The 27266-nt window shown below is 42.2% G+C and overlaps 3 protein-coding genes across 6 annotated transcripts in view; all 3 read left to right on the top strand.

The window, feature by feature from the left end:
• plch1 (phospholipase C, eta 1) overlaps positions 1-4391 on the top strand; it is a 53709-nt gene extending 49318 nt beyond the window's left edge. For 2 of the 4 annotated variants that reach the window (XM_030066618.1, XM_030066617.1), the window contains one exon: positions 167-4391. In XM_030066618.1, coding sequence (XP_029922478.1) covers positions 167-2979 — 2813 coding nt within the window. In that variant the 3' untranslated portion in view covers positions 2980-4391. The remainder of the gene's footprint in view (positions 1-166) is intronic. The other 2 variants (XM_030066620.1, XM_030066619.1) reach the window with 1 other exon arrangement.
• A 2754-nt stretch (positions 4392-7145) lies between these two features.
• Positions 7146-12357, top strand: LOC115369735 (extracellular calcium-sensing receptor-like). The gene is made up of 12 exons (XM_030066401.1): positions 7146-7417; positions 7891-8123; positions 8266-8348; positions 8975-9154; positions 9334-9522; positions 9632-9891; positions 9997-10204; positions 10347-10556; positions 10669-10792; positions 11045-11238; positions 11447-11728; positions 11842-12357. Exons 1-12 carry the CDS (start codon positions 7146-7148, stop codon positions 12262-12264), a joined length of 2658 nt encoding a protein of 885 aa, XP_029922261.1. The 3' UTR covers positions 12265-12357.
• Positions 12358-22189: 9832 nt separating this feature from the next.
• LOC115369903 (extracellular calcium-sensing receptor-like) lies at positions 22190-26757 on the top strand. The gene is made up of 11 exons (XM_030066623.1): positions 22190-22344; positions 22872-23104; positions 23248-23330; positions 23518-23697; positions 23858-24046; positions 24161-24631; positions 24839-25048; positions 25161-25284; positions 25537-25730; positions 25936-26223; positions 26335-26757. Exons 1-11 carry the CDS (start codon positions 22190-22192, stop codon positions 26755-26757), a joined length of 2550 nt encoding a protein of 849 aa, XP_029922483.1.
• Positions 26758-27266: the final 509 nt, after the last annotated feature.

The raw sequence follows: 27266 nt of genomic DNA, 5'->3' as shown, positions 1-27266 counted from the left end.
CAGTTGTACTTGGTGGTACATTCCATTTGTCTGTGCATTGCAAGTGACTTGTGTTGGCTGGACTGTTAATTGTTGTCAGTTTGTTGGTTGGCTTGGTGTTCTGCACTGCATGGTAGAAAATATGGCAGCAGTTATTACATTTTTGTTTAATTTTCTGTGTTCACAGGAATGCTCCCATTTGATCGTCCCAGGTCTTCCTCTGTGGACCTCCTCATCGAATCCTCAGCATCTACTGAACCTAGCATCTCGCTCCCTTGTAAGACATACACTTGTAGGAAAAAAGAACTTGATGAGATAGAAGAGACCTCTTACCTGGTCATTGGCGGAGGCAAAGCAAGAAGCACCGATGACTACTCCAAATACCAGACAGAAAACAATGAAGGAAACAAAGCAAATATCATCTCCACAGGGTCAGAGCAAAACTGTTTCAGCTCACCTGAGAACAACCAGAGGAAACTAAATAAACCTGAGACGTCTTCAAACAGCACAACTTTCACAGTTGTACCTTCAGTCTCCTTGTCCTCATCATCTGCAACCTCCTCTCTGCCCCCCATTTCTCCTGTCAGTGTTGACCACTGTGAAGTGAAAAGTCCTAGCTCCTTGCATGACAGTACCATCTCCAGACTCATTGATGCTGTTTCACTAGGCAATGAAAATGACACTTGTGGCTCTATCTCTGCTCTAATTGGTCAATTTGATATCACGGTTGACCAGAACAATCTTACGAAATTATCTAATTGTGACAAGAATGCTGATCATGTCCTAAATAGCCCTTCCCACACCACCACTCAAATCTCCCATAGTCCACATCAGTTAGACTTTAGGACTACTACCCAGTGCAAAGCACTGCAAGATATTAAGTCTCCTCTTAAGGCCACTGGAGCATGTAATCACACAGGCACAATCAGTCCCCAGAAGGCAACTCAAAAGACCAGTCATATAAGACATGAAATCTTTTCACCACACAAGACTTCCCAGAAAAAACAACTTGCTCCCACTCTCCTCTCTAGCCCAGAGACCACTGAGCAAGAAGAGGTCTACACCATTCTGGATGAGGAGATATTGTTGCCTACATCAGTGTACAACCTAAAGGAACAGAACATTCATCTTCAGGCAAACTCTATGGAGAACAGGCCCTCAAACAGCTTGGGTTCTTCTCTAGCCAAGATACCTGAGGGCTTGCGGAAAGAAGACACTGTGGGCTGTGATGATATTCAGATAAAGAGGGGTGGTAGTGAGGAGGTTGGGGTAGCAGAAGAGAGTGTGTATGAGGAGGTTTATGATCCCAGGGGGCCAATACCAGATCTGGAACAGAGAATGCCGAGAACATACATGGACCCCTCTGTAAGCAGTGACCGTTTCCAGTTTTGCCATGATTCAGTGGGAAGTGCCTGTATGGAGGTAGAGATAAATGTTGATGAAGATCCACTGGAGATGATATTGACTTCCTCACAACATGACAGCTCATTGGGAGGAATCACAAGTCCAACCAAACGCCAAGCCATTTATGAAAAGAATTTCACAGGCACCTATTCCCAGCAAAGGCACCCTTCACCATATTGTACTCCTCAACGCCAGCACTCCTCACATGCATCTCATCCAACATTTTCACAATATTCTTCACAACTGAACCAACAATCATCTCAGATGTTCCATCACCAACAGCTCACATCCAGTTGCCAGCCCTCTTCCTTTCACAGACCAATCACCTCTAGGCCTTCCAACCCTAGTCCACTACGTCAGAACAGCTACCCCAACCCTCAGAGCAAACTTGAAACCTTTGACAACAAGATGGACTTCAGCAGGTCTTACGCCCAACAAAGGAGCTACAATGGCAGTCATGCTCTAAACAGGTTCCACGATAGGTTTGGGGATATGCAGAATGAGAAGGAACCTGTCAAGGGCTTTCCGAATGGCTCATCTTCCTCTGAGAATCTCCCTTGCCTGTCAGGTGTGGCTACAAGCCTGTTTAGAGACAGAGCTTTTTATTCCCCTACTTCTGACTTTGATGTGGTATATAGCCAGCTGGATAATGACTGCTTCACATCCTCATCAGCTCCTACAACTTCTCACTACATGCAGCCACACAGCCAAAGCCTGACACAGTCATACACCCACGCACAGCCACGGAACCAAATGTTCTCCCAAATAAACAATAGGCACCAATCTCATCCTGAACCAGGAGTTTCACTCCAGACTAGTTCAGATTCTTTCTCAGCTCTTTCTCAGCCTGATCCCATGGCCTCCAAGTCCTCCAGCCCCTGTAAATCTAAGTCCCTGGGAGACCTGACTTCTGAAGACATATCATGCAACTTCCAGAGTAAATACCACATTTTAAGTCGCAGTTTTATTACTCCTCATATGACAAATCGTAAGAGAGTGGGAGCCATGGGGGGTGTAACTTTCCAGTCACAGCCCTCTGATCCACTTACAGAGCAGCTACGTAAGCTGGTCAGTCTGGAAGGGAGTGACAGTGACACAGATAGGCCCCAGTCCCCCCAGCTGCCTCAGGCAGCAAAACCTCCACAGTCACACCCACAACCACAGACAACAAACACTGCTCACTCTGCTGTGAGGGATACAGACGATTCACCTCCACTCCTCACACGTCGCCTATCTTCTCGGAGTCAAAGCCGTGTGCGTCACATAAACAACCGTGCCCGAGAAAGGCAACAGGAGGCTCTGAAGCCTCGTGCAGGGGTGGTGATCAGTAGCACTGCCAGCATTGGTGGAGTGGTACTGAGGAATAAACCATCCTCACAGAATCCACCAGCTAATAGACACTCTACTGGCTCTTACATAGCAGGCTACTTGGGTCAGCTGGAGGACAGGGGGCTTCCTGAAGGAGCTTGTACATCATTACACTATGGATATGGGGACCGCTATAGAGATCACTACTATACCGATGATTCTCTCCCACCTGCAGACTCTTCTTGCTCTACCTCAGAGCCTGAGGTCTACTTTCTGCTCAGACTGTAGCTTCAAAACCTGACTGCAATCTATAATGAATTAAAGGATTAAGCAATGATTTATGAAGAAGTACAATAACACCAAAAGCCAGAAGATCAAGGACAAATTTTAAATAATTAAAGCTCCAATCTACAATTTGCGTAACACACCAGCCATCACAAAATGGCTGAGTCAACATTGTGCGCTTTTCCTGTAGACTCAGTGTAGCTGAGTTTACATGGTCTGCATTTCCAAACTATGTTGGCGTGAGTTTACAGGGAATGCAGACCGTGTTAATTTAGACCATGTTAATTTTGTGACAGGGGAGGGTTGCATAAATTGCTGATTAGGGCTTCAACATTGTTTCCAGTTCAATAGACCTAATTTGTTTTTTTTGTTTTTTTTTTTCGAGAAACAAATATACTCTGTACAATATAACTGAAGCATCACCTATATTCTATGGTTGGATCTCACAGCATGAAATTCCTGTATGAGATGCCCACTATTCAATAGTGAATGAACTCTAGCCTGGCAGTGTATTGTCTATGTTCTGGTCAGTGTATAAATGTACAAGGGAACGTTGAATCCTTTCAAACTGCTTCCTAGACTGATTGTACAGATTCTTGTTCTTTTTGTCCCTGTGATGTACTGTCCAAATTGTCTACATTTACTTTGAAGCAAAAAAAAAGAAGAATTGAGATTTAAACAGAGGGGATATTTCACAGTCTTTGTAACATTTGAATGTGTAGTATAATCAAATAGCCACTTCTAAAGGATGAGATTCATATTATCAAAGATGAAATTTAAGTCTTCCTTCTCTTTTTAGTGGTATTTCTATATTTGTGTTGTGTGTAAATATTCTTCACATTGTTTTTAATCTGAATGGGTTATAGTTGAGAACCAATGTCTAACTTGTACATTTAGGTTTTTGCATGTTTACTGTAGACATGTCAAGCATGACTATGCACCAATTGATACAATAGATGTTAGAATGCCCTACTACCTTTGCACAAAAGAAATAGTTGCATTGGATACAACAGAGGACATAAGATTTGCTTGCAGTGGGTGCAATACAGTACATAGACTTGCTTGCTTGGACTTGTTGCTCTCTTCTATGATTTCTAGAATTTGAAACACTATTGCATATTTTCAACATTTGGAGTTTAAAGGCTTTTTATTTTTATAATTACTTTGATACAGACTGCAAAAATGATCTCTTGTTGGGACTGGTTATTTAATTTTGTATAACTGAATGGAGAGAAGACAGACTGTACAGAGACAGGTTGAGGAAAGTAGGGGTTTTAGACTGGACAAAGCTGCAGTTTTTTAATCTTTTTTTCAGTGTTAAACCATCCTCTTTTCTTTGTATTGTTGCTCATCAGAGGACTGTGAGCATTTTCCTACCAATGCAATAAAATATTGAAATATTTGAATTGAACAAATGAAACATTTATCGTGTGTTTTGTCCAAAATACTACATTGAAGCTAACACATAATAAAATATGCATTAATCAGCTTATTAGTGAATATGCTGCATATTCCAGAGTAGCAATACTGGCCATGGATGCAGATGCAAAATCAGTATCAAATTCAGTGCCAGCATATTAGGTTAGCTGTGACATAGCCTACAATGCATTCATAAAGTATTCAGACCATCTTCACTTTTTTCACTTTTGTTATGTTGCAGCCTGATACTACAATCATTTAAATTCATTTTTTCTCTCATTAATCTACACTCATTACCCATTAATGACAAAGTGAAAACAGAATTTTAGAATTTTTTGCAAATTTATTAAAAAGGAAAACTGAGATATCACATTGACAACAACAGTTGAAATTTAGCTCAGGTGCCTCCAATTTCTCTTGATCATTGCTGAGATGTTTTTACATCTTGATTAGAGTCCACCTGTGGCAAATTAAATTGATTGGACATGATTCGGAAAGGCACACACCTCTCTATAGAAGGCCTCACAGCTGACAATGCATATCAGAGCAAAAACCAAGCCATGAGGTCAGAGGAACTGCCTGCAGAACTCAGAGACAGGATTGTTGCAAGGCACAGATCTGGGGAAGGCTACAAAAAAAAAAAAAAAAAATCTGCTGCACTGAAGGTTCCCAGGAGCCCAGTGGCCTCCATAATTCTCAAATGGAAGAAGTTTGGCACAACCAGGACTCTTCCAAGAGTCCAAACTGAGCAATCATGGGAGAAGGGCCTTAGTAAGAAAGGTTACCAAGAACCTGATGGTCACTCTGACTGAGCTCCAGAGATTGTCCAAGAGATTGTGCAAAAAAGCACCCGAAAGACTGTAAGAAACAAGATACTCTGGTCTGATGAAACCAAGATTGAACTGTTTGGCCTCAATTCCAAGCATTATGTCTGGAGGAAACCAGGCACCACTCATCACCTGCCTAATACCATCCCAACAGTGAAGCATGGTGGGGGCAGCATCATGCTGTAGTGGGTTCAGCAGCAGGGACTCGGAGACTGGTCAGGGTTGAGGGAAACAGAGATATCCCCGATGGAAACCTGTTCCACAGTGCTCAGGACCTCAGACTGGGCCAAAGGTTCACCTGCCAACATGACACTGACCCTGAGCACACAGCCAAGACAACACAGGAGTGGCTTAGGGACAACTCTGTGAATGTCCTAGAGTGGCCCAGCCAGAGCCCTGACTATCCAACATCTCTGGAGAGACCTGAAAATGGCTGTCCATCGACGGTCTCCATCCAACCTGACCGAGCCTGAGAGGATTCGCAAAGAAGAATGGCAGGAAATCCCCCAGTCCATGTGTGCAAAGCTTGTTGCATCATACCCAAAAAGACTCGAGGCTGTAATTGCTGCCAAAGGTGCTTCAACTAAGCACTGAGTAAAGGGTCTACTTATACTTATGTCAATGTGATATTTCAGTTTTTTCTTTTTAATAAATTTACAAACATTTCTACAATTCTGTTTTCACTGTCTTTATGGGGTGCTGAGTGTAGATTAATGAGAGAGAAAAATGAATTTAAAATGATTGTAGCATCAGGCTGCAACATAACAAAAGTGAAAAAAGTGAAGGGGCCTGAATACTTTCTGAATGCACTCTACATGCAGTTTTCATGTACTGTATGTGCATCTTAAAAACCTCAAACATCTGCCACATAGCATCATCAAACCAATATAAAAATCATGTGCACATCTGCACACAAAAAACCTTCTCACCCGTATTCCCCCTTTTGATGTATGTGTAAATGGATGTAATTGTTTCTGCAACTATTGTGTAATGGAGCTGACAAATGACACATCTGGGCATACAATTCTCAGCACTGACTCCTACTGAAAGAATTATGCTATATGTTGACTTACATATATCAACTGCGGTATATGAGCTCAGGGTTTAAGGCAACAGAGAGAAACAGACACAAATCTGATATGCTGGGTTATCTATTTCAGTTTTGATATAGCTCTCAACACCGACTCCCACGTAAAGAACTACTCTGTGTTGACTCAAATCTGATATACTGGTTGACTGATTTCACTTTTGATGGCTCCTCTTCAAATCATTAAGATAGCACTTAAGCAACCTCCAATTTTGTTTATCCCGACATGCTGTGTATGTTTGTGGATTTAATGACTTCGGATTTTCCATGTCGCTGTAGATGAAGTTAAAAACATGATTATTTCCACCCCCCCCACACCACAACCAGATTCACACCCTAATCACTTGCTATCATGCTGTTGTTGTTTCACCTTCACTCTTGAGAGGAGTAATTTGGGGGTTATGTGCATGTGTCATCCTGTTTACGATCTTCCTGCAATAGGTTTTATACCTATTATAAATACTCACTTCGACACTTAAGTTGTGCACAGCAGGACGGCATGTCATAGTTACTATGCTGTTTTTCAGTTTTACTGGTGCCTATGTATATGTAAGTATAACAAAATGGTGTATCTTTCTGTTTAAATGCCACTATCCCTCTACAGGTAGATGGCATGAGGCTGTGATGGTACATTTGGGACCGGATTTGATGGGATTTTGGTGGTAACAGGGCTTGTTGAATGCTGTCTGGGAAATTTTACTACTGATGATGAACTTTATGTGCTTTGCTTTCAAATGTGCTTTAGGTCTGATAGGAGGTTTGCTGGATTTATTGCTCCTCTGGTTGCCAGGTAACAACTTGAATGTATGTACCAAGTGTCCAGAACAGCTCTATCCATGTCTTGGTTCTCCTGGCTCTTCACTCGGTGGTCCTCCCCAGCCTCCTTACTGCTCCTCCTGGTAGTGGGCAGAGAGTTGGGGCTCAGGGTGGGGCTGGAGGTGGTTCAGACAGCGATGTGCTCTCGGTGGAGTGCACCGATGGAACAAAGCATCCAGGGACCCTCTCAGAATGGAGATGTGGTGATTGGTGGGATCTTTAACCTTAATTACCTGCCTTCAGTTACAGACCAGGACTTCACTAAGCTGCCACACTACAAACCTTGCACTGGGTAAAATTGTTTATTCTGTTGTTATTGTACTGTGTATATGATGAATGCAGTCTGCAGTTTCTGGTGTGGAAAAGACTGGGGGTTGATATTTGCTTTGTTGTGTCTTCCTTATATGTTTTACTACACATGCAGCAAAATGCTAATTTTTAGAGCTTTGGTTCTACAGGACATTGAGCTATCCTCAATATTCAAAATGTTTTCATGTTAGAGGTGCAGTATTAACATTATCGCAGAGGTCTTTGAATGTCTGAAATATACATGCTTTTGGCAATGCTAACATTTTGTACATTTGTTCTTAATTATTTTGGATATTTGATTATAAGTTAAATCATGCTGACAATGATAACTCTTAATTTGCCACAGACTGACATTACTGTCAGCTTAACAATTTCACCTCTATTTCTCTCACTCTGCTTCTGTCCTGTTGTCTCAGACTGCTACCAGGGACATTAAGATATTTTCTGTCCTTTCAGACTGGAGCTAAAGTCGTTAAGATATGTGTATGCTATGCTGTTTGCGGTGGAGGAAATTAATCGTAACACCGCCCTGCTACCAGGTGTGAGGCTGAGCTATCGTATTTTTGATGGCTGTGCCCGACACCCCGGGGCCACTCAAGCAGCACTGTCTCTGGTCGGAGGAGACAGTCTCACCTGCAACTCAACAGCCCCCCTCCCTCAATCAGCTGAACAAACTGGGGGGAGGAGAGGTACTATTAGTGTGCACAGAACTACTGTATAACATAAACCATTATTATCTTGATTGAAAAGTGCTAACAAACTGAGTGTAAGATGCTGTGTTGTCATTGTTTTTATCACATTCTTCATCATGTCCTGTAATGCTGTCATCAGGTGGTCAGCCTGTTCCTTTGGTCATTGGTGGTTCCTCATCTGTGACTGGCAAAATACTGTCCACGATCCTGGCACCTCTCTCAGTGCCTCTAGTGAGTTTCAACACCTCTGAGGACTAAAGACACACTGCAAAAACTCCAAATCTTACCAAGATTATTTGTCTTATTTCAAGTCAAAAATGTCTTATTCCTAGTCAAAATATCTCATTACACTTAAAATAAGACATGATCACCTCAGAAGTAACTTGTTTTTAGACAATTGTCTCTTGTTTCAAGTGAAAATTTGCTTGAAACAAGTGAAAATTTGCTTGTTTCATTGGCAAAATTTGTTTCTTGTTTCTAGCTCATTTTCACTTATTTCAAGTGAATTTTCACTTTTTCCACTGTCAAATTTTGCCAATGAAACAAGCAACTTTTCACTTGTTTCAACTGAATTTTCACTTGAAACAAGTGAAAATTGTCTAAAAACAATTTACTTCTGAGGTGATCAGGTCTTATTTTAAGTGTAATGAGATATTTTGACTAGAAATAAGACATTTTTGACTTGAAATAAGACAAATAATCTTGGTAAGATTTTGCGTTTTTGCAGTGCACAGAGGGCCATATTCTTGTACAGTACAGACCAGATAGAGTTAAAAAATCAATTGATATTGTACATATATTCCTTTCTCAAATAATTTTTATGTACCAGTTTTGCTTCTTTATTTCAGATCAGCTACCTGGCCAGCTGTGCCTGTTTGAGTGACAGGCGTAAGTTTCCCAACTTCTTCAGAACCATTCCCAGTGATGTTTACCAAGCCCGGGCCATTGCCCGGCTTGCAATACGTTTAAACTGGACTTGGGTTGGAGCTGTGGTGGCAAACACTAACTATGGACACATGGCAATCCAGGTGTTCCCTTTTGTTGTTGAGTTGAATGTTGCTCACAACTGAAATAACATATAAATGCAGAACAATTTGTAGTGTCTATATAATAATGTACTCAATTCTTGTGCCTTTTTCTCACATAAATGTGTAATAGAAATTGCTCCAACATCTCAAATATGTCTCTTTCTATCTCTTTAATTCAGGAATTTCAGAGAGAGACTGAAGGGGCAGGAGTGTGTTTGGAGTTCACAGAGGCTGTCAGCAGGGAGACTATTGTGAGAGATGCCAGACGAGCTGCAATCACCATTCAGGCCTCAACTGCAAGAGTGATTCTGATCTTCTGCTGGTACACAGATGTGAGGCAATTATTCCTGGAACTAGTCAAGAGAAATGTGAGAAATTGAGATACTATAATAAGACATGCAATTTAACAACACACACACACATACACACTATTTTTGTTATTGGAATTCATTTGTCCTTGCTCTCACTCTACTCAAGGTGACTGACAGACAGTTTCTGGCCAGTGAGGCATGGAGCACCAGTGATGATATTCTTCAAAATATTGCCCTATCCAAAGTGGCAAGTGGTGTTGTAGGTGTGGCTATTCGAAGTTCAGTTATTACTGGATTTGAGAATTATCTCAGAAGTTTGCATCCATCGCATCGTCCTGGAGATGAGCTACTAAAGGAATTCTGGGAAAAGGAGTTTGGCTGTAGTCCTGGAGCTTCAAAATCACATGGCACACTTCGTTCTTCCTATTCCTCCTCACCATTCAACTCTGAAATTCCTTCTTCAAGGTCTGACCATCCAGACTATGTTTCTGTTTCATCTGCTGCCAACAGATCTCGTCAGACATCTCGTCCTCCTCCCTGCAGTGGGACAGAGTCCCTTTGGGGGGTGCAGAATCACTTTACTGACACCTCCCATCTGAGGGTGACCTATAATGTCTACCTTGCTGTGTATGCAGCAGCCCATGCGCTTCATAGCCTTCTGTCCTGCCCTAACACAGATCGGCGTCCTGCAGCCAACAGCTCCACCTGCTCCTCCCCACACAGTATCAACCCCGCAGAGGTAAACACAGTCATCTGGCTGCTGCACAGTATTCTGCACTTTGCAGCAAAGCTTGTTGCATAACTGGCTGGTTTGTAATGTGCTGCATTTCACACAGGTGGAAGCATAAAGTATTTGATTAATGGCATTTTGGTGGTTTCAGCTGTTGCAGCACTTGAACAAGGTGAGCTTCACCACTCCTCAGGGGGAAAAGTTTTACTTCCAAGGAGGTGACATTCCAGCAAAGTATGACCTTGTCAACTGGCAGACCACCCCAGAGGGGTCACTCAAACTGGTCTTGATTGGTCGAGTTGATGGGTTTGAGCTCCATCTTAATCAATCAGCTGTTCAGTGGAGCACAGGGTCCAATCAGGTAGTGAAGTATCTTGACTGAGGCTGATGATCCAGTTGCTATTTAATTCAGTCTTTATGTATTTATCAGCATTTATACAATGCTTCAGAGTATGGATTTTCTTATTGTTTAGGTGCCTGTTTCAGTGTGCAGTGAGAGCTGCCCCCCAGGTACCCGAATGGCCAGCAGGAAGGGGGAGCCAGTCTGCTGCTTTGACTGTGTCCCGTGTGGTGAAGGGGAGATTAGCAATAAAACTGGTAAGGAAATTAGAATCAAAGTCAACAGAAAGTCACTTTATTGTAAAGTTCATTAACAACAATGCAGAAATGCCACCCACAGTTCATGCAGTAAATGGTGCAGCTGCCTTTCTGAAACAGCATAAAGAAGCCTCCTCCCAGAATGCAGCAGACCTCCTGTCTCTGTGTGAGGGAGTGTGCTCATGTGCAACTTTTTGTTTTCTCTTTTTTGTTTTTTAAATCTGTATTTATCTCCTTGTCTTCTTCTCCCAGGTTCCCGCCACTGTGAGCGATGTCCATCAGAGTTCTGGTCCAATGATGAACGAACTGCCTGTGTTCCTCGCCAAGTGGACTTTCTCTCCTTTAATGAGACCTTGGGCATTACCCTGACAGTAGCAGCAGTTTCTGGTGTTGTGGTGACGTCCGCAGTGTTTGTAGTCTTCCTGCGCTACCGTCACACCCCTATGGTGAGAGAACAGAGTAAGGGACCTCACGGGGACTTCATTTTCTGTTCAAGCACAGCTAATGTATAAATTCATGAACAGAAAACAAAGCCCCTTGGGTTCACATCCTTGTTTGTGATTACTCTCCAAAAAAAGGAAACATAAATTGCCTCATTCATGAGTTTATGTTTAAATGGCCACACCTTCATCTGTTCATCTGATTTAATTCAAGGTGCGAGCCAACAATTCAGAGCTGAGCTTCCTGCTTCTCCTGTCACTCAAGCTCTGCTTCCTGTGCTCGCTGGTGTTCATTGGTCGTCCGTCACTGTGGTCTTGTCGGTTCCAGCAGGCTGCATTTGGGATCAGTTTTGTACTTTGTGTTTCCTGCCTCCTCGTCAAGACCATAGTGGTTCTTGCTGCTTTCCGCTCATCTCGGCCTGGTGCTGGAGCCTTGATGAAATGGTTTGGCCCAGGCCAGCAGAGAGGAAGTGTCTGTCTCTTCACAAGCATACAGGTAAAGACTTTATTTTGCTGTTGAAATAAATTATATTTGAAATACTAACTTTCCAATAAAATATGAACTTGGAATATTACGTTTGTTATGGTAATTTACAATTTTTTTTCCAGATTATCATCTGTGTTATATGGCTATGTGTCAGCCCTCCTGTGCCTCAATGTGATCTCGGATTTCAAGGGTCAAAGGTTACCCTCGAGTGTGCCATGGCCTCTGTGGTTGGATTCTCTCTGGTCCTGGGCTACATTGGTTTATTGTCCTGCATCTGCCTCTTTTTAACCTTCCTTGCTAGGAAACTTCCAGACAACTTCAACGAGGCCAAGCTCATCACCTTCAGCATGCTGATCTTCTGTGCAGTGTGGATGGCCTTTGTCCCAGCCTACATCAGCTCTCCAGGGAAATACGTTGTCGCTGTGGAGATTTTTGCCATCTTGGCCTCTAGCTACGGCCTCCTGCTCTGTATCTTTGCTCCAAAGTGCTTCATCATCCTCTTGAGACCTGAGAGAAACACCAAGAAACTGATGATGACCAGATAGCAGACAATTTCTCCCTGCTCAAATGTCAGTATGAGACTCTGAATGATATCTTGATCTGGTGGAGGGTCCTCAACCTGCTGCTTGGTCGTCTTGTGTATGTGAATCCTCTTTCCTTTGCAACTGCTCCTTTGTTTCATTGTTGTAAAAAATGTGACTCATTTTTTGAGTGTCTTGTGTTCCTTCTTCTAACTTGCTTAGCTGTATGAAATTTGGAAGAAAAAACCCTCTCATCACCCAGATAGCTACACAGCTATAGCTTCTCTTGTTACTAAGTGATTAATTTTAGTTTTTCCTAAACATCAGTGGTCTAATGAAACAGCAAATCAACCTCTGAAGACAAATATAATACTGAATTCAAATGAAATACTCATTTTTAAAAAATACTGATTTATTTTGTAGTTATGGTGTATATGTAATTATGTAATTTCTTGCATGACAGTGTTGCTTTCAGGCCTGATTAAATATCTTCCCTCCAACTGGTATGGTCTTCTTTCGTCTGTAGTTTGTAATTTGAGCATTTCATTAAACTGAAAAATAAATCAATTGCTAATTCATTCATGGGTTAACAATTCAAACATCTGCATCTGCACTGTAGTTACGACCCATGCATCTTCACATCCTTAAACAATAATTAAGGATTATTTATTAAGTTAATTATTAAGTTAATTGTTAATTACTTCAACTTTCATATCAGCACTAATTTGATATATACATATTTTGTATTTTTGCAATTAGTGAGACGGTGAGACCATAACTTCAATGAACAATGAACTTCTAAACCATACTTATGCCAAATAAAGAAGGATACTTGTGGTTACTGACCAAATATAAGATATAGTCACCTTAACAATCTCAAATTTTGTCTATCCATACAATAAGTAAATAAAGAAATAGAATAGCATGCTCAGCCTATGGGGTCCTAATTCTGTCCCATAGATGTTTTTTCTCTCATAAATAAGATCCTACATTCATCAGCGCTGCCCTATATGCCAGCAGGCATAGTGGGGATAACTACATTCATCAGCAAAACATCACAACACAAATTATTGTTCAAAACACGACTAATCTTGGATAAGTACTATTGCAATTCCACAATCATGTCCCCAGTGTTATCCTTGTAGTACACTTTGAATCATTATCAAGCTCAGACGGCAATAGTTGACTTGATCAGCTGGACGCCATCAATGTTCATTTTTCTTTTCAATATTCTAGTTTTCCTTACTCTAGGACTGAACTGGGTATTCCAAGGAGCAACTGCATAAACATCGCTGTCATTTTTCTACTGAATTTATTATCTGATGCCCACTAGATGGTAGCAGCATACTGAGCTATTTAATGAGGCTCTTCATAAACTTCACACATCTCCAAGCACACAGCACTGGATCATATTGTTTTTTCCATGGAAGACTGTTTTTTTTTTTTTTTTTAAGCGTTCTCTGCTACCAAATATTACACATAGCTTGGAAATTCACCCACTACTAAAGCAACAAAAAATATATCAGCAGGGTCAGATGATGGTGGTATAACAACATATTTGTGTTTTGGCCTACAACTCCTACAATTTGTGCAAAACTTTATTTTCTGACAAATTTGGTCAAATCTGTACCATCTGAATGCTAGTTTTCAGAAACACAGCCATAACTCATCAACTGGCTGTTGAATCAACACAAAACTCAAAACACATTTTCTTGTATGCAAAATCTGCTCCACTTGCAACAAAAGGAGGTTCGATAACGCCACAAAGATTATATCTCAGAATCAGCTGAAACTGTTTCATATGACCATCGGGTCACGCCCTATGGTCAACACAGAACTCCATCACTCTACATTTTTCAAAATATGGGAAATCAATTAACATCTTGTGACACAGCAGCTCTTTGCATCTCTTCAACAATACACAAAAATAATTGATTAATTAAAGTAATATAGGCTAACCCTTGGCATTTTTTGAGTGTCTTGTGTTCCTTCTTCCTTTATGTTCCTGATGTGGCTGTCACTCGGGATTGCTATATCTATCACTACCGCCTTCTTCTGCTGTTTGTCCACCACCACGATGTCTGGCTGATTAGCCACCACCAGCTTATCCATCTGGATCTGGAAGTCCCACAGGATCTTGGCTCTGTCGTTCTCAACCATCTTTGGAGGTGTCTTCCATTTCCAGCCCCAATTCGGTGTAGACGTTCCTTTGCACTATGCCAGCCATTTGGTTCTGGTGCTCCATGTATGCCGTACCTGCCAGCATCGTGCACCCTGCTGTGATGTGTTGTACTGTCTCTGCACAGCCTGCCTGGTGTGGTAGACCCTGGTCTCTATGGATCTTGTGCTTAGGGCCTGTTCTTGTGCTGCCATGATCAGTGCCTCTGTGTTGTCTTTTAGTCCATCCTTTACCAGCCACTGGTATGTCTTCTTGATATCAGCCACCTCTGCTGTCTGTTGGTGGTACATGCCATGGAGGAGTTTGTTCTTCCATGATAGTGCCTCTTCCTCTTCCTCATCCTCCTCATTGGCCTTCTGCTGTCTGAGGTATTCACTTAGCAGGTAATCACTGGGGCCATCTGAATTATTCCTGGATCTTTGTTGTTTCATGCTGGATGGTGGCTTTGACGTTCACCAGTCCTCAGACTCCCTCCTCCCACTTAGTGTACAGCCTCAGGGTGCTGGACTGGTGGTGAAACCCTCCATGCATTGTGAGGAGCTTCCTTATCTTGATATGAGTGGCCTCTATCTCCTCCTTTGCCCAGGATATTATACCAGCGGGATATCTGATTACTGGCGGGGCATAGGTGTTATGACTCAGATTTTGTTCTGTCCATTCAGTTGGCTCTTCAGGACCTGCCTCACTCTATGGAGGTATTTGGTTGTTGCTGACCTCCTTGTGGCCTCCTCATGGTATCCATTTGCCTGTATTGGTAGCTGTCCTGCACGTCTTCTATGTTGCCTCCTAGTAGTTCAAACTAGAGTTCTCATCGGGCCTGAAAATTAAGACCCGACCCGACCCGGGCCGGACTGGGCCAGCCCGAGGCCCGACCCGACCCGACTAATTAGCCGAACTTTAGGCCCGACAGCCCGATAAAGCCTGAAAAAAAAAAAATCGCCAAATTCGCCATTATTTAGCAGAGCCGGTCGGCCGTGGCACCGGGGCACCATCAGTCGGTATCAGGCGAGCCGGCCGCGGCACAGGCCAGCATCAGGCAGCTCACCTGTCAGATCCGGCAGACCTGACGGGTGGGCGGACGGTCCTCGGACGGTGCCGCGGCCGGCCAGCCTGATGCCGACTGATGGTGCCGCGGCATGTGCGGGTCAATACAGTAGTCTAGAAAACTGGCGATTTTTTTTTTTCTCGTGCGCCCCCAAGTAGATTGCGCCCTGGGCAGTTGCACTGCCCATAGCAAAAACCGTCCCTGCTGCCAAGTCTGCCAGCACAGCGGGATACTGCTGCAACTCTCTCTCACTTGTTTGCGCTGCGCTCGCACAGCTGGTTATCTGTCTGTCACTGAAAGTTTAGCCTCCAAATCCAATCCAGTCTCTCACTCTCTCCATCAGTCACATAAAAATGAAACGTCATAATCAATAGCCTAACACAACATATAATTCTATTTTTTTATTAAAAAAAAAAAAAAAATCCCCCACAGAACCCGAAGCCCGACCCGACCCGCCCAATTCACGTAAATTTTAGGCCCGACCCGACCCGAAAATGTCGGGTCGGGTCGGGTCGGGTTCGGGTAGAATATGAGAACTCTAGTTCAAACCCCTTCATTTGCACTTGCCCCTCTTCGATACCTTCCTACCACACTTATCCAGTCCAAATAATACTCCGATTTCGCTGCTTGAGCCTGGTGATGTGGATCAGTGAGTCAGTGTCTCATTCATTCCTGGCATACAGCTTGATGTCATACATGAGGAGGTAGAGGAAGTGGCTGACGGTTGCTCTGCTTCAGAGCCGGTATCCAAAGTCTCTCTTCGTGATGATCTGGCTGAGTGGGTTTAGGCCTATACAGAACAGCAGGGGGGACTTGATGCTAACTTGTGCAATTGGCTTGATGCTAATTTAATGCTAACTTTTAACTTGCTAACTCACATATATCAACCAGAAAATGCCCTTACACGTTCTATGAACTTAAAACATCAGTGTGGTCTTGATGGCGTCCAAACCCAGTACAATGACATGGGCTGAAAATACAGCTGAGTCACTAGGAATTTTTTTGGCATTTTACGTTTCTGTAAACCCATATTGAAATGCCATGTTTTCGAGTTTTGTGATGCTGTATAAAATGGGGGAAAAAAAACACACACACAAAAAACACATTTCGTAACGTTAACCATGACCTTTCCCAAATCTTAAAGGCCCCATGGCCTGAAAAATGCAATTTTCATTGTTTTTTCCACATAAATACTGTCCCATGCATTTCATGATAAATGGAGAAGTCCACACAGCCCGTTTTTTGAAACTGTCCCTGTAAAACGAGTGGATTGCACTTCCTTGAAGTTATGACGTCAGTGTCTTTTGTGTCGTCAGTGACTACGTCCACAGCACCTGCGTCCCCAGGCAACAACCTACCAAGCTAGCAAACTTAGCCAGTTAGCCTCAACTCCCCAGCCAACAAGCTACCAAGCTAGCGAACTTAGCTAGTACCCCTCTGCTCCCAGGGCAACAAGTTCACAACATATTTACAACATATTTAACAAACATAACTTACCATTCTGAAGCATCTTGTAATACATGGATTTGAGGTGGTTCGGGATCGTATGGTCGTATAACATCATGCTCAGGGTCCTGGTTTCACGGGTCCCGCAGAGTTTTATTCTGATAGCAGCAGTTCAAAGTATTTGTAGAGTGGGTGAGAGGGGTCTCTGACAATGTTCAGTGCTCTACTCCTGCAGGGATGGGATGTTTCCATGGAGCCATGTCTCCGTAAAAGCAAGCACACAGCAGTCTCTCCAGTCTCTGCGGGTGTCTCTTAGCAAGCGTTAGCTCGTCCAGCTTGTTATTGAGGGAGCGAACATTAGAGAGCAAGAGCAACGGTACTGCTGCTCTGGAGGGGTTAGCCTTTAGCTTAGCGTGGATCCCGGCTCTCTTCCCCCACCTTTGTTTACGTTCGCACCGCTTGCGCTTCCTCCTCTCCCTGATGACTGCCGGTGTAGACACAGGTAAAATCCCGTGCTGGCGTAGTATGTCCACATCAAAGCAGAGTGCCTCATTTCTTGCAGCATGCTTTAAACTGATGTTTAGTAAAGTCTCTCGGCTGTAGGTTACGCAACCTGAGCATCTGGGTTAAGCAAAACATTTAAAACATTCACTCTCACTGATCCCGTGGAGGGGCCGCTGCGTCCATGTGCGCCGCCATCACAATAGCAATACAATGTGTCTGTGGTTCGGTATCGTAGTCGGGCTCAAATACGTATGGTTATAATATCACACTCGGTGGTAGTCATGACAATCTTACATAACTTGATAACTCGCTTTTAACAAGTTTTCAAATAGTTACTGTATCTCGTTGGCTTTGTTTTTCTCTCGCTCAATATGGTGGCACGCTACTGTTTATATCCCAGAATGCATTGTGCAGTGGTGTCAGTTGATTGGCCCGACCATATGTCATGCAGAAAACAGTCAGCCAATCAGTGGAGAGCGGCTGATTCTCTCTTCTGATAGGCTAAACGAGCTGTGCTAAAGGCAAGAGAGAGGAGCTGTAAAACTATATTTAGCAGACCACAGGTACTCAAAACCACAAATACATCATGCTTGGGATATCAGCAGTTAAAATAAAATCCTGGAAAAGTGTACATCATGGGGCTTTTAACCATAAGAACTAACATTTTCTTAACTTTAACCTTGACCTTTTCATAACCATAACCAAGTAGTTCTGGTTAGGGTTAGGGTTAGCTAAAGAGCTGATTATAGCTAGTGTTTGCATTAACATGAGATGGTGATGCAGGCTCCACCAGATTGGCTTTAAGTCTAAATGTTGATATACAGCGTATTTCTTGCCTCAGAAACATCAACATTTCAAAGTATTTGTTGGTTTGCAGAAATGGAAAAAGGCAACTGCATGGCCATACCATTGTTCACTTGACAAAACACATGAGTCACTGTTGGGTTCAAACCATTTGGAAATGAGGCATCAGCAACAGGCATTTTCAAAATTACATAGCAGGATGAACCATTTGTCTGTCATATTTGGAGAGAAGTCTGGAATACTGAGGGTTGTAGGAGTTTGTGCTTGATTTTTAAGCTACCATAGCATATTATGTTAAAAATATTTGTGATGGACAGATGGGATCACTGCATGTTCTACATGTTGACAAGAAGTCAAAATATGACTGATACTGTCCTTAAAGCTTTAAGAAACACACACGCACACAACACACACAACACACACACAAAAAGCAAAGCAAAGAAGAAAAAAAAACCACACTTTAATCAGCTCTATGGAGGATTTGAGCTTTTGCTGTCAAGGCCTCTGCCAGAATCTCTGCTTCCAGCTCTAGCTGACCTCTGGTCTTCCAAGTTTCTTCCTCTCCCTCTTTGGTTCCGAGTTTGACTTGGTGTATGTGTGTGTGTTTTTTCTTCCTGCCTGCTGCTACCCAGCTGATTTGAGTGTGTTCAAGCCAAGCTGGCTCTCCCTGCACAGCTGTGCTCTATTTGATAATTAGTCTGCTCAGTATGTCCAAGGAGTGTATGAAGGAAGGAGAGGACATTGACGTCACTACATTCTCAATTTGCATCTGTGCCAAACTGATGCCCCAAATGCTGAAGTCAGTTGGGTGGGCATGGAAAATTACATTGTGAGGTTTTCCACACATAGCACCAGTTTGGTTTTATGGGCTATGCAGTGACGTAATGTCTTCAGATGTTGCTTGAGTAAAGCCTACATGCCTTAAAAACAAACAGTGCACAAACAATGAAATGCCTTGTATGAAATGTGTAGACAAAATGTATGTTCATCTAACAATCTTGTGCTGGCCATGATGTGCAAAACAAGGACAAAAACTGCTTGCCCTTATTCATACAGCCTTTTCCCCTGTGCCACCATTCAGTGTGTGTATGATGGGATGTAATTGCTTGTGAAATGAGCATTGATGGAGGTGAGGGAGAGTGCACCTGTGGCTGTGGGTGCTAGCCCTCCCCTGATTACATCACCTCCTCGTTTGACCCCCACCGAATACAGCTTAATGTATCTTACTTGTCCAAGATGCCCTCCTGAAAAACAAGATGAATCAAGCCACAAAGGAGGTAGAAGAAATGTACTTATTAAAACCATAGGGTTTTTTACATGTGGCCTTCTTCAGGGATGTACAAAGTTATTCTAAATAGGTTTTAGTATTTAGTATTGGTTTTAGTAGTACTAAAACCAGCAGTGTTGGTTTTAATTAATACATTTCTTCTTCCTCTGTTTTCTACAAGTATGGCTGGAATCCTGTTTTTTGGTTAGGTTGTGCCTGATGATCAGTTGTACCTACCCTCTGGACCCCAGAGCTGTCCCAGGCCTAATGGAGGGGGGGCCCAGTGCATAATTTTTCATTTTGTGCTTGTGATCTCACCTTTCACTGGCCAGATTATCCACTGTATTACACAATAAAATGCAGCAGTTATCCACTGTATTACACAATAAACCTGATAATCCACTATATTACACAATATAATATATTAGAAACAGAGTCAGAGAACAATTTTCACTGAACTATAGCCTTTTATCTCTATTACACTTTGTTACTGTGTCTTCATCATAGTGGTGATAAAGACCCATCTAGTCCCTGTTCAAGCAAAATACTCTCCATTTTTTTCTGTCTTCACTCCACATTCTCTATCATGTTTTTCCTGTCCTCCTGCATTAAATACACAAAATTGTGCTGTAATGAATGGCAGTTGGGCTGCATTAATTAACCACAGATATCTTATATTTAAATAAATATTGTTAGCAAGCAAGCTTTCATGGGCTATGCTGACGGAGCTGAGCCCGACACTGAAAAATTTAAGATATACTCTTGAACTCTTGCAGATCACTTTAGATTTAACTGTAAACCTTTAACTATAAATGTAGTTATATGTACATCTTCGACAAAGCTGACACTTAAATCAGTAACACTTTGCAATACTGCAGCACTATTAACTAACAACTGATGCACCGATCATCATGAGTTACTAATGACTCATGAAAAACTAAGCCTTGCATTAATGTTTACCACATTAGCAAGAGTCTATCCGATTGACCGACTGAGTCATATAAGAATTCCCTATCACCATCTAGCATTAATTAACACTAATAATTCATGTTAATCATCACAAATGGTTGAAGCCATGGATTTCAGCTTATAGCCGTCTGCAACCAGGATGCCACTGTGCCAGATGAACGGGCACATCTGTTTATTTGCTGTTCATGGGACAGGTCACAGGAGTACTGCTAGTTGAGACTTGGCCAGGAGGGTTCAAGGCGGGACACTGAGAGCATGCGGCTGGGCACAGCTATTTCGGTGTTAGTAACAGCTGTACATCCTTCACACCTCAGATATTAGTGTGGACGTGTGGCCTGTGAGGCAGTATCAAAACCAGTAACCATATTGACATATATACTTACCAATGAGTTAATTGTGAGTTACTAGTCATGTGCCTCACCAAGAAAAGTCATAACACAGTGATATCTTTGTCAATAAATAGCTAATAATTCATTAAAACAGATGCTGATCAGTACAGCCAAAAATTCACAACAAAACTAAAGGCCTGAAATCATAATCAGCATGTTTTAATGAATCATTAACGCTATGCAAAGATATCAACATTTTACTTGGTGAAACACATGACTAGTAACTCAATTTTTACTCATTATTAAGTAGATATGGTTATTGTTTGCTGAAATCCATGGCTTCAACCCACTGTGGTAATTAACACAGGAATTTACAGTGTTAATTAATGCTTGATGTTGATAGGGAATTAATTCCTACTAACAGACTTAATTAATAGCTTATTCTTATATGACTCAACTTTGTTAATCAGTTAGACTCTTTATTAGTTGCTGACTCAGTAAACATTAATGTAAGGCTAAGTTTTTCATGGGTCCTATATTAACTTATGATGATCTGTGCATTAGTTAAGCAATAATGAATGCATATTAGTGCAGCAGTATTGTAAAATGTTAATGATTTAAGTGTCATCCATGTCAAAGATATAAATATACCTACACTAGATTTACAGTTAAGCCTCTTTGGCAACTTAATGGCCACTGACCTCAAATGTTGACCTCGGCTGGTTCAATTGACATCATCATAGTTTATGTGGTTAAAAAAAAAAAAAAGTCAAATCCCTCACTCACACACACACATCCTTAATCACTGTGTCACACTACTGTTGTTTTGTCTTCACTCTTGAGAGGAGCAATTTGGGGTTTAGTTTGCATGTGTCATCTGTTTTTCATCATTGTACCATGCACTATTCAGCTATAATAAACACCCAGATCGACATGTAAGCTGTGCAGGGCGGAGGTGTTTGTGTGTGTCATCGTTTGGATACCTTGTCCGTTTGTAAGTACGATTTATATCTAATGTTCATAGTGATGAAAATACTTTGAAAATGCTAACATCTAAAGATGTAAAACAATCTTTTCTCTGTGGATAAGACTGCAGTGTTATCTTTCTCCTGCTGCACTGTGAGAAGTCTAGAAAGCATTTTATGTGTTTTTTTCTGTCATTACAGGAACTGTTGAATTTTTGTAGATGTCATTTGTGCTGCACCTCTGTTTGATGTTTATTCTGCTACTGAGATACCAGCTATCAAACTGAGTGTATGTACCAAGTGTCCAGAACAGCTCTATCCATGTCTTTGTTATTTTGGCTCTTCACTTGGTGGTCCTCCCCAGCCTCCTCGCTGCTCCTCCTGATAGTGGTGGGCAGAGAGTTGGGGCTCAGGGTGGGACTGGAGGTGGCTCAGACAGCAATGTGCTCTCGGTGGGTTACAACTGTGGAAGAGAACAACCAGGCTCTCTCTCAGGATGGAGATGTGGTTATCGGCGGGCTCTTTAACCTTCATTACCTGCCTTCAGTTACAGACCAGGACTTCACTAAGCTGCCACACTATAGACCTTGCACTGGGTAATAGTGTTATCTGTGCATATCACTTACTCAGATTAATGCATGTTGCTTTCTCTGACAGATTACGCATTTGACTTTTTAGTTTATTCATTTTGTTTACTTGTTTGAAAACAACAGCCTTTGTTTAACCGTGCTTTTTTTCTGTAGGCTATTTTCAGTCCAATGTGTTATTCTTGAACACTTTATTTATTTATTTCATGGATTATTTGATAGGGACAATTACAGCTTACACAGATAAACAGATAAGCTGAAGACAGTTATCCGATGCACATAGCATAGTGTTTCTAGCTGATGCTAATTTTCAACACCTGTCCCTAGAAGGGCTTATGTGAAAGTAAACATTTAAAACATTTAAATACTAAAAGAAAAAAGACTAAGGACAGTAACATACAATACAAATGCTGTAATGTGTTCATGATAATCATACTTTTGCAGTGATTCCTTACATTTTTTTTTTTTTTATTACTGGATGACTTTGCAGTCACTCAAAGAATTTGACTTTTCTTTCTCCTGCTCTGTCCTTTCAGACTGGATCTAAAGTCGTTAAGATATGCGTATGCTATGCTGTTTGCGGTGGAGGAAATTAATCGTAACACCACCCTGCTACCCGGTGTGAGGCTGAGCTATCGTATTTTTGATAGCTGTGCCCGACACCCCTGGGCCACTCAAGCAGCACTGTCTCTGGTCGGAGGAGACAGTCTCACCTGCAACTCAACAGCCCCCCTCCCTCAATCAGCTGAACAAACTGGGGGGAGGAGAGGTACTATTAGTGTGCACAGAACTACTGTATAACATAAACCATTATTATGTTGATTGAAAAGTGCTAACAAACTGAGTGTAAGGTGCTGTGTTGTCATTGTTTTTTATCACATTCTTCATCATGTCCTGTAATGCTGTCATCAGGTGGTCAGCCTGTTCCTTTGGTCATTGGTGGTGCCTCTTCTGTGACAGGCAAAATGCTGTCCAGGATCCTGGCACCTCTCTCAGTGCCTCTAGTGAGTTTCAACACCTCTGAGGACTAAAGATACAGAGGGACATGCCAAATGAAGTGACTGATAGGAATATTTCTTCACAATTAATCACTGATGATGGTTTGATTAAAACATTTTTCCTTTATGATTATTAGTACTTGAAGTCCCAATATAAAATTGCAATTTCATGTCTTTCTTTCAGATCAGTTATACATCGAGCTGTCCCTGTCTGAGCAACCGGCGTAAGTTTCCCAACTTCTTCAGAACCATTCCCAGTGATGTTTACCAAGCCCGGGCCATTGCCCGGCTTGCCATACATTTGCACTGGACTTGGGTTGGAGCTGTGGTGGCAAACAATGACTATGGACACTTGGCAATCCAGGTGTTTGTTCCCTTTATTCTCATTATATTTGATTGTTTGACAAGGTTTACTGATGTGATGATGGATGTTCATATAAATACTCTTTTTTGATACCAATGTGAATACACGGATTAAATTTTGCTCATTTGTCTCATCTTTATGTCTCTTCCCTGTATTTCAGGAATTTCAGAGAGAGACTGAAGGGGCAGAAGTGTGTTTGGAGTTCACAGAGACTCTCAGCAGGGAGACTATTGTGAGAGATGCCAGACGAGCTGCAATCACCATTCAGGCCTCAACTGCAAGAGTGATTCTAATCTTTTCCTGGTACACAGATGTGAGGCAATTATTCCTGGAACTAGTCAAGAGAAATGTGAGAAATGGAAAAGTGGTCAACCCATTTCACTCATTATCAAAATAATATAGCTTATTTGGGAAAAAAATATATAGTATTTTTGTTATCCCCTTTGCTCTCACTCTACTCTAGGTGACTGACAGACAGTTTCTGGCCAGTGAGGCATGGAGCACCAGTGATGATATTCTTCAAAATATTGCCCTATCCAAAGTGGCAAGTGGTGTTGTAGGTGTGGCTATTCGAAGTTCAACTATTACTGGATTTGAGAATTATCTCAGAAGTTTGCACCCATCGCATCGTCCTGGAGATGAGCTACTAAAGGAATTCTGGGAAAAGGAGTTTGGCTGTAGTCATCTTTCATCTGCTGCCAACAGATCTCCTCAGACATCTCGTCCTCCTCCCTGCAGTGGGACAGAGTCCCTTTGGGGGGTGCAGAATCGCTTTACTGACACCTCCCATCTGAGGGTGACCTATAATGTCTACCTTGCTGTGTATGCAGCAGCCCATGCGCTTCATAGCCTTCTGTCCTGCCCCAACACAGATCAGCGTCCTGCAGGCAACAGCTCCACCTGCTCCTCCCCACACAGCATCAACCCCGCAGAGGTAAACACAGTCATCTGGCTGCTGTGCATTCTGTGACATGCACAGGTATTCTGCACTTTGCAGCAAAGCTTGTTGCATACCTGGCTGTTTTTTGTGATTCAAATCCCTGAAAGTGATAATTAACCCATTAGGATTATTAGGAATGCACTGCATTTCACACAGGTGGAAGCATAAACTATTTGATTAATGGCATTTTGGTGGTTTCAGTTGTTGCAGCACTTGAACAAAGTGAGCTTCACCACTCCTCAGGGGGAAAAGTTTTACTTCCAAGGAGGTGACATTCCAGCAAAGTATGACCTTGTCAACTGGCAGACCACCCCGGAGGGGTCACTCAAACTGGTCTTGATTGGTCGAGTTGATGGGTTTGAGCTCCATCTTAATCAATCAGCTGTTCAGTGGAGCACAGGGTCCAATCAGGTAGTGAAGTATCTTGACTGAGGCTGATGATCCAGTTGCTATTTAATTCAGTCTTTATGTATTTATCAGCATTTATACGATGCTTCAGAGTATGGATTTTCTTATTGTTTAGGTGCCTGTTTCAGTGTGCAGTGAGAGCTGCCCCCCAGGTACCCGAATGGCCAGCAGGAAGGGGGAGCCAGTCTGCTGCTTTGACTGTGTCCCGTGTGGTGAAGGGGAGATTAGCAATAAAACTGGTAAGGAAATTAGAATCAAAGTCAACAGAAAGTCACCTTATTGTAAAGTTCAGAAACAACAATGCAGAAATCCCACCCACAGTTCATGCAGTAAATGGTGCAGCTGCCTTTCTGAAACAGCATAAAGAGGCCTCCTCCCAGAATGCAGCAGACCTCCAGTCTCTGTGTGAGGGAGGGTGCTCATGTGCAACTTTTTGTTTTCTCTTTTTTGTTTTTTAAATCTGTATTTATCTCCTTGTCTTCTTCTCCCAGGTTCCCACCACTGTGAGCGATGTCCATCAGAGTTCTGGTCCAATGATGAACGAACTGCCTGTGTTCCTCGCCAAGTGGACTTTCTCTCTTTTAATGAGACCTTGGGCATTACCCTGACAGCAGCAGCTGTTTCTGGTGTTGTGGCGACGTCCGCAGTGTTTGTTGTCTTCCTACACTATCGTCACACTCCTATGGTGAGAGATCAGAGTGAAGTCATGGGGAATATATTTAGTTTTAGTTTCATGCAGTAAAAATCCATATTGGCTTGTAGTCTTTCAAGACCACATCATTTTCTTGTGGTTGTTTTTCATACCATTTTTTTATGAACTGGAAAAATAGACCACAGATTCACACATTTGTCTATTAATCTGTTTATCTCTACTTATCCCTCATTTCAAGGTGCGAGCCAACAATTCAGAGCTGAGCTTCCTGCTTCTCCTGTCACTCAAGCTCTGCTTCCTGTGCTCGCTGGTGTTCATTGGTCGTCCGTCACTGTGGTCTTGTCGGTTCCAGCAGGCAGCATTTGGGATCAGTTTTGTACTTTGTGTTTCCTGCCTCCAGGTCAAGACCATAGTGGTTCTTGCTGCTTTCCGCTCAGCTCGGCCTGGTGCTGGAGCCTTGATGAAATGGTTTGGTCCAGGCCAGCAGAGAGGAAGTGTCTGCCTCTTCACAAGCGTACAGGTGAGTGTTCTGCATGGCCTGTTAATTTTCGTTTTTTGAGAAATTATTAATGATTCTTTCATTTACCACATTTCACTTCTAGTTGATTCACTATGAATAATGTATATTTTTCTCCAGATTATCATCTGTGTTATATGGCTATATGTCAGCCCTCCTGTGCCTCGACGTGACCTAGGTTTCAAAGGGTCAAAGGTTACCCTCGAGTGTGCCATGGCTTCTGTGGTGGGATTCTCTCTGGTCCTGGGCTACATTGGTTTATTGTCCTGCATCTGCCTCCTCTTGGCCTTCCTTGCTAGGAAACTTCCAGACAACTTCAATGAGGCCAAGCTCATCACCTTCAGCATGCTGATCTTCTGTGCTGTGTGGGTGGCCTTTGTCCCCGCTTACATTAGTTCTCCTGGAAAGTATGCTGTTGCTGTGGAGATTTTTGCCATCCTGGCCTCTAGCTATGGCCTCCTACTGTGTATCTTTGCTCCAAAGTGCTTCATCATACTCCTGAGACCTGAGAAAAACACTAAGAAACAAATGATGGGCAGATAGCAAAGGAAAATTGCAATGCAAACAATGCACAATGTGAGCCATAAGAATTAAGAGTCAAATGAAATAAAACTGCCATTCCAGTTTATCTTCATTAATTTCCCCTCCATATCAGTTTGTGCATACTGACTACATTTATCTATAAATACAAAGGGAAATTGCTCATATTTTCTTTTTTTTAATTTTCCCTGGCACAACTAGAATAATAACGTTAAAGTAACTACTATATTGAAGAGGTAACAATACAATTTGGTGTTGCACATTAATTAACATGACAAGGTTTTGGTGAAAAGGTCAGTTTTGCAAAATTTAGGTATGAGAAAAATAAGAAATACTTGATTTTTTCCACAAGAGGGTCCTGCAAGCCTTTGCTTTCAGCAGTGAGATTTAAATTCTCCTCTGGCCCAATTTTTAAACACAGGAGAAGATCTCTGGTTTGTTTTCAAGTGTCAGTTTAATTCACAGCCCTTTTTTAACATTATATGCAGTTCTGAAGAAAAACAAATTAGATA

The sequence above is a fragment of the Myripristis murdjan genome, chromosome 13 (genome assembly GCF_902150065.1).
Source record: "Myripristis murdjan chromosome 13, fMyrMur1.1, whole genome shotgun sequence".
Taxonomy (NCBI): Eukaryota; Metazoa; Chordata; class Actinopteri; order Holocentriformes; family Holocentridae; genus Myripristis; species Myripristis murdjan.
The sequence above is the reverse complement of the archived record's forward strand: the minus strand, read 5'-3'. Positions and strand labels throughout refer to the sequence as shown.

Excerpts from the sequence above, each read along its gene's own strand:
- LOC115369735 (XM_030066401.1), top strand. The coding sequence starts at position 7,146 with ATGTCTTGGTTCTCCTGGCTCTTCACTCGGTGGTCCTCCCCAGCCTCC. Across the intron at positions 8,349-8,974 it reads CGATCCTGGCACCTCTCTCA|ATCAGCTACCTGGCCAGCTG; the intron begins GTGCCTCTAGTG and ends TCTTTATTTCAG. Across the intron at positions 11,729-11,841 it reads GTCTCTTCACAAGCATACAG|ATTATCATCTGTGTTATATG; the intron begins GTAAAGACTTTA and ends TTTTTTTTCCAG.
- LOC115369903 (XM_030066623.1), top strand. The coding sequence starts at position 22,190 with ATGTGCTCTCGGTGGGTTACAACTGTGGAAGAGAACAACCAGGCTCTC. Across the intron at positions 23,105-23,247 it reads ACAAACTGGGGGGAGGAGAG|GTGGTCAGCCTGTTCCTTTG; the intron begins GTACTATTAGTG and ends TGCTGTCATCAG. Across the intron at positions 25,285-25,536 it reads GGAGATTAGCAATAAAACTG|GTTCCCACCACTGTGAGCGA; the intron begins GTAAGGAAATTA and ends TTCTTCTCCCAG.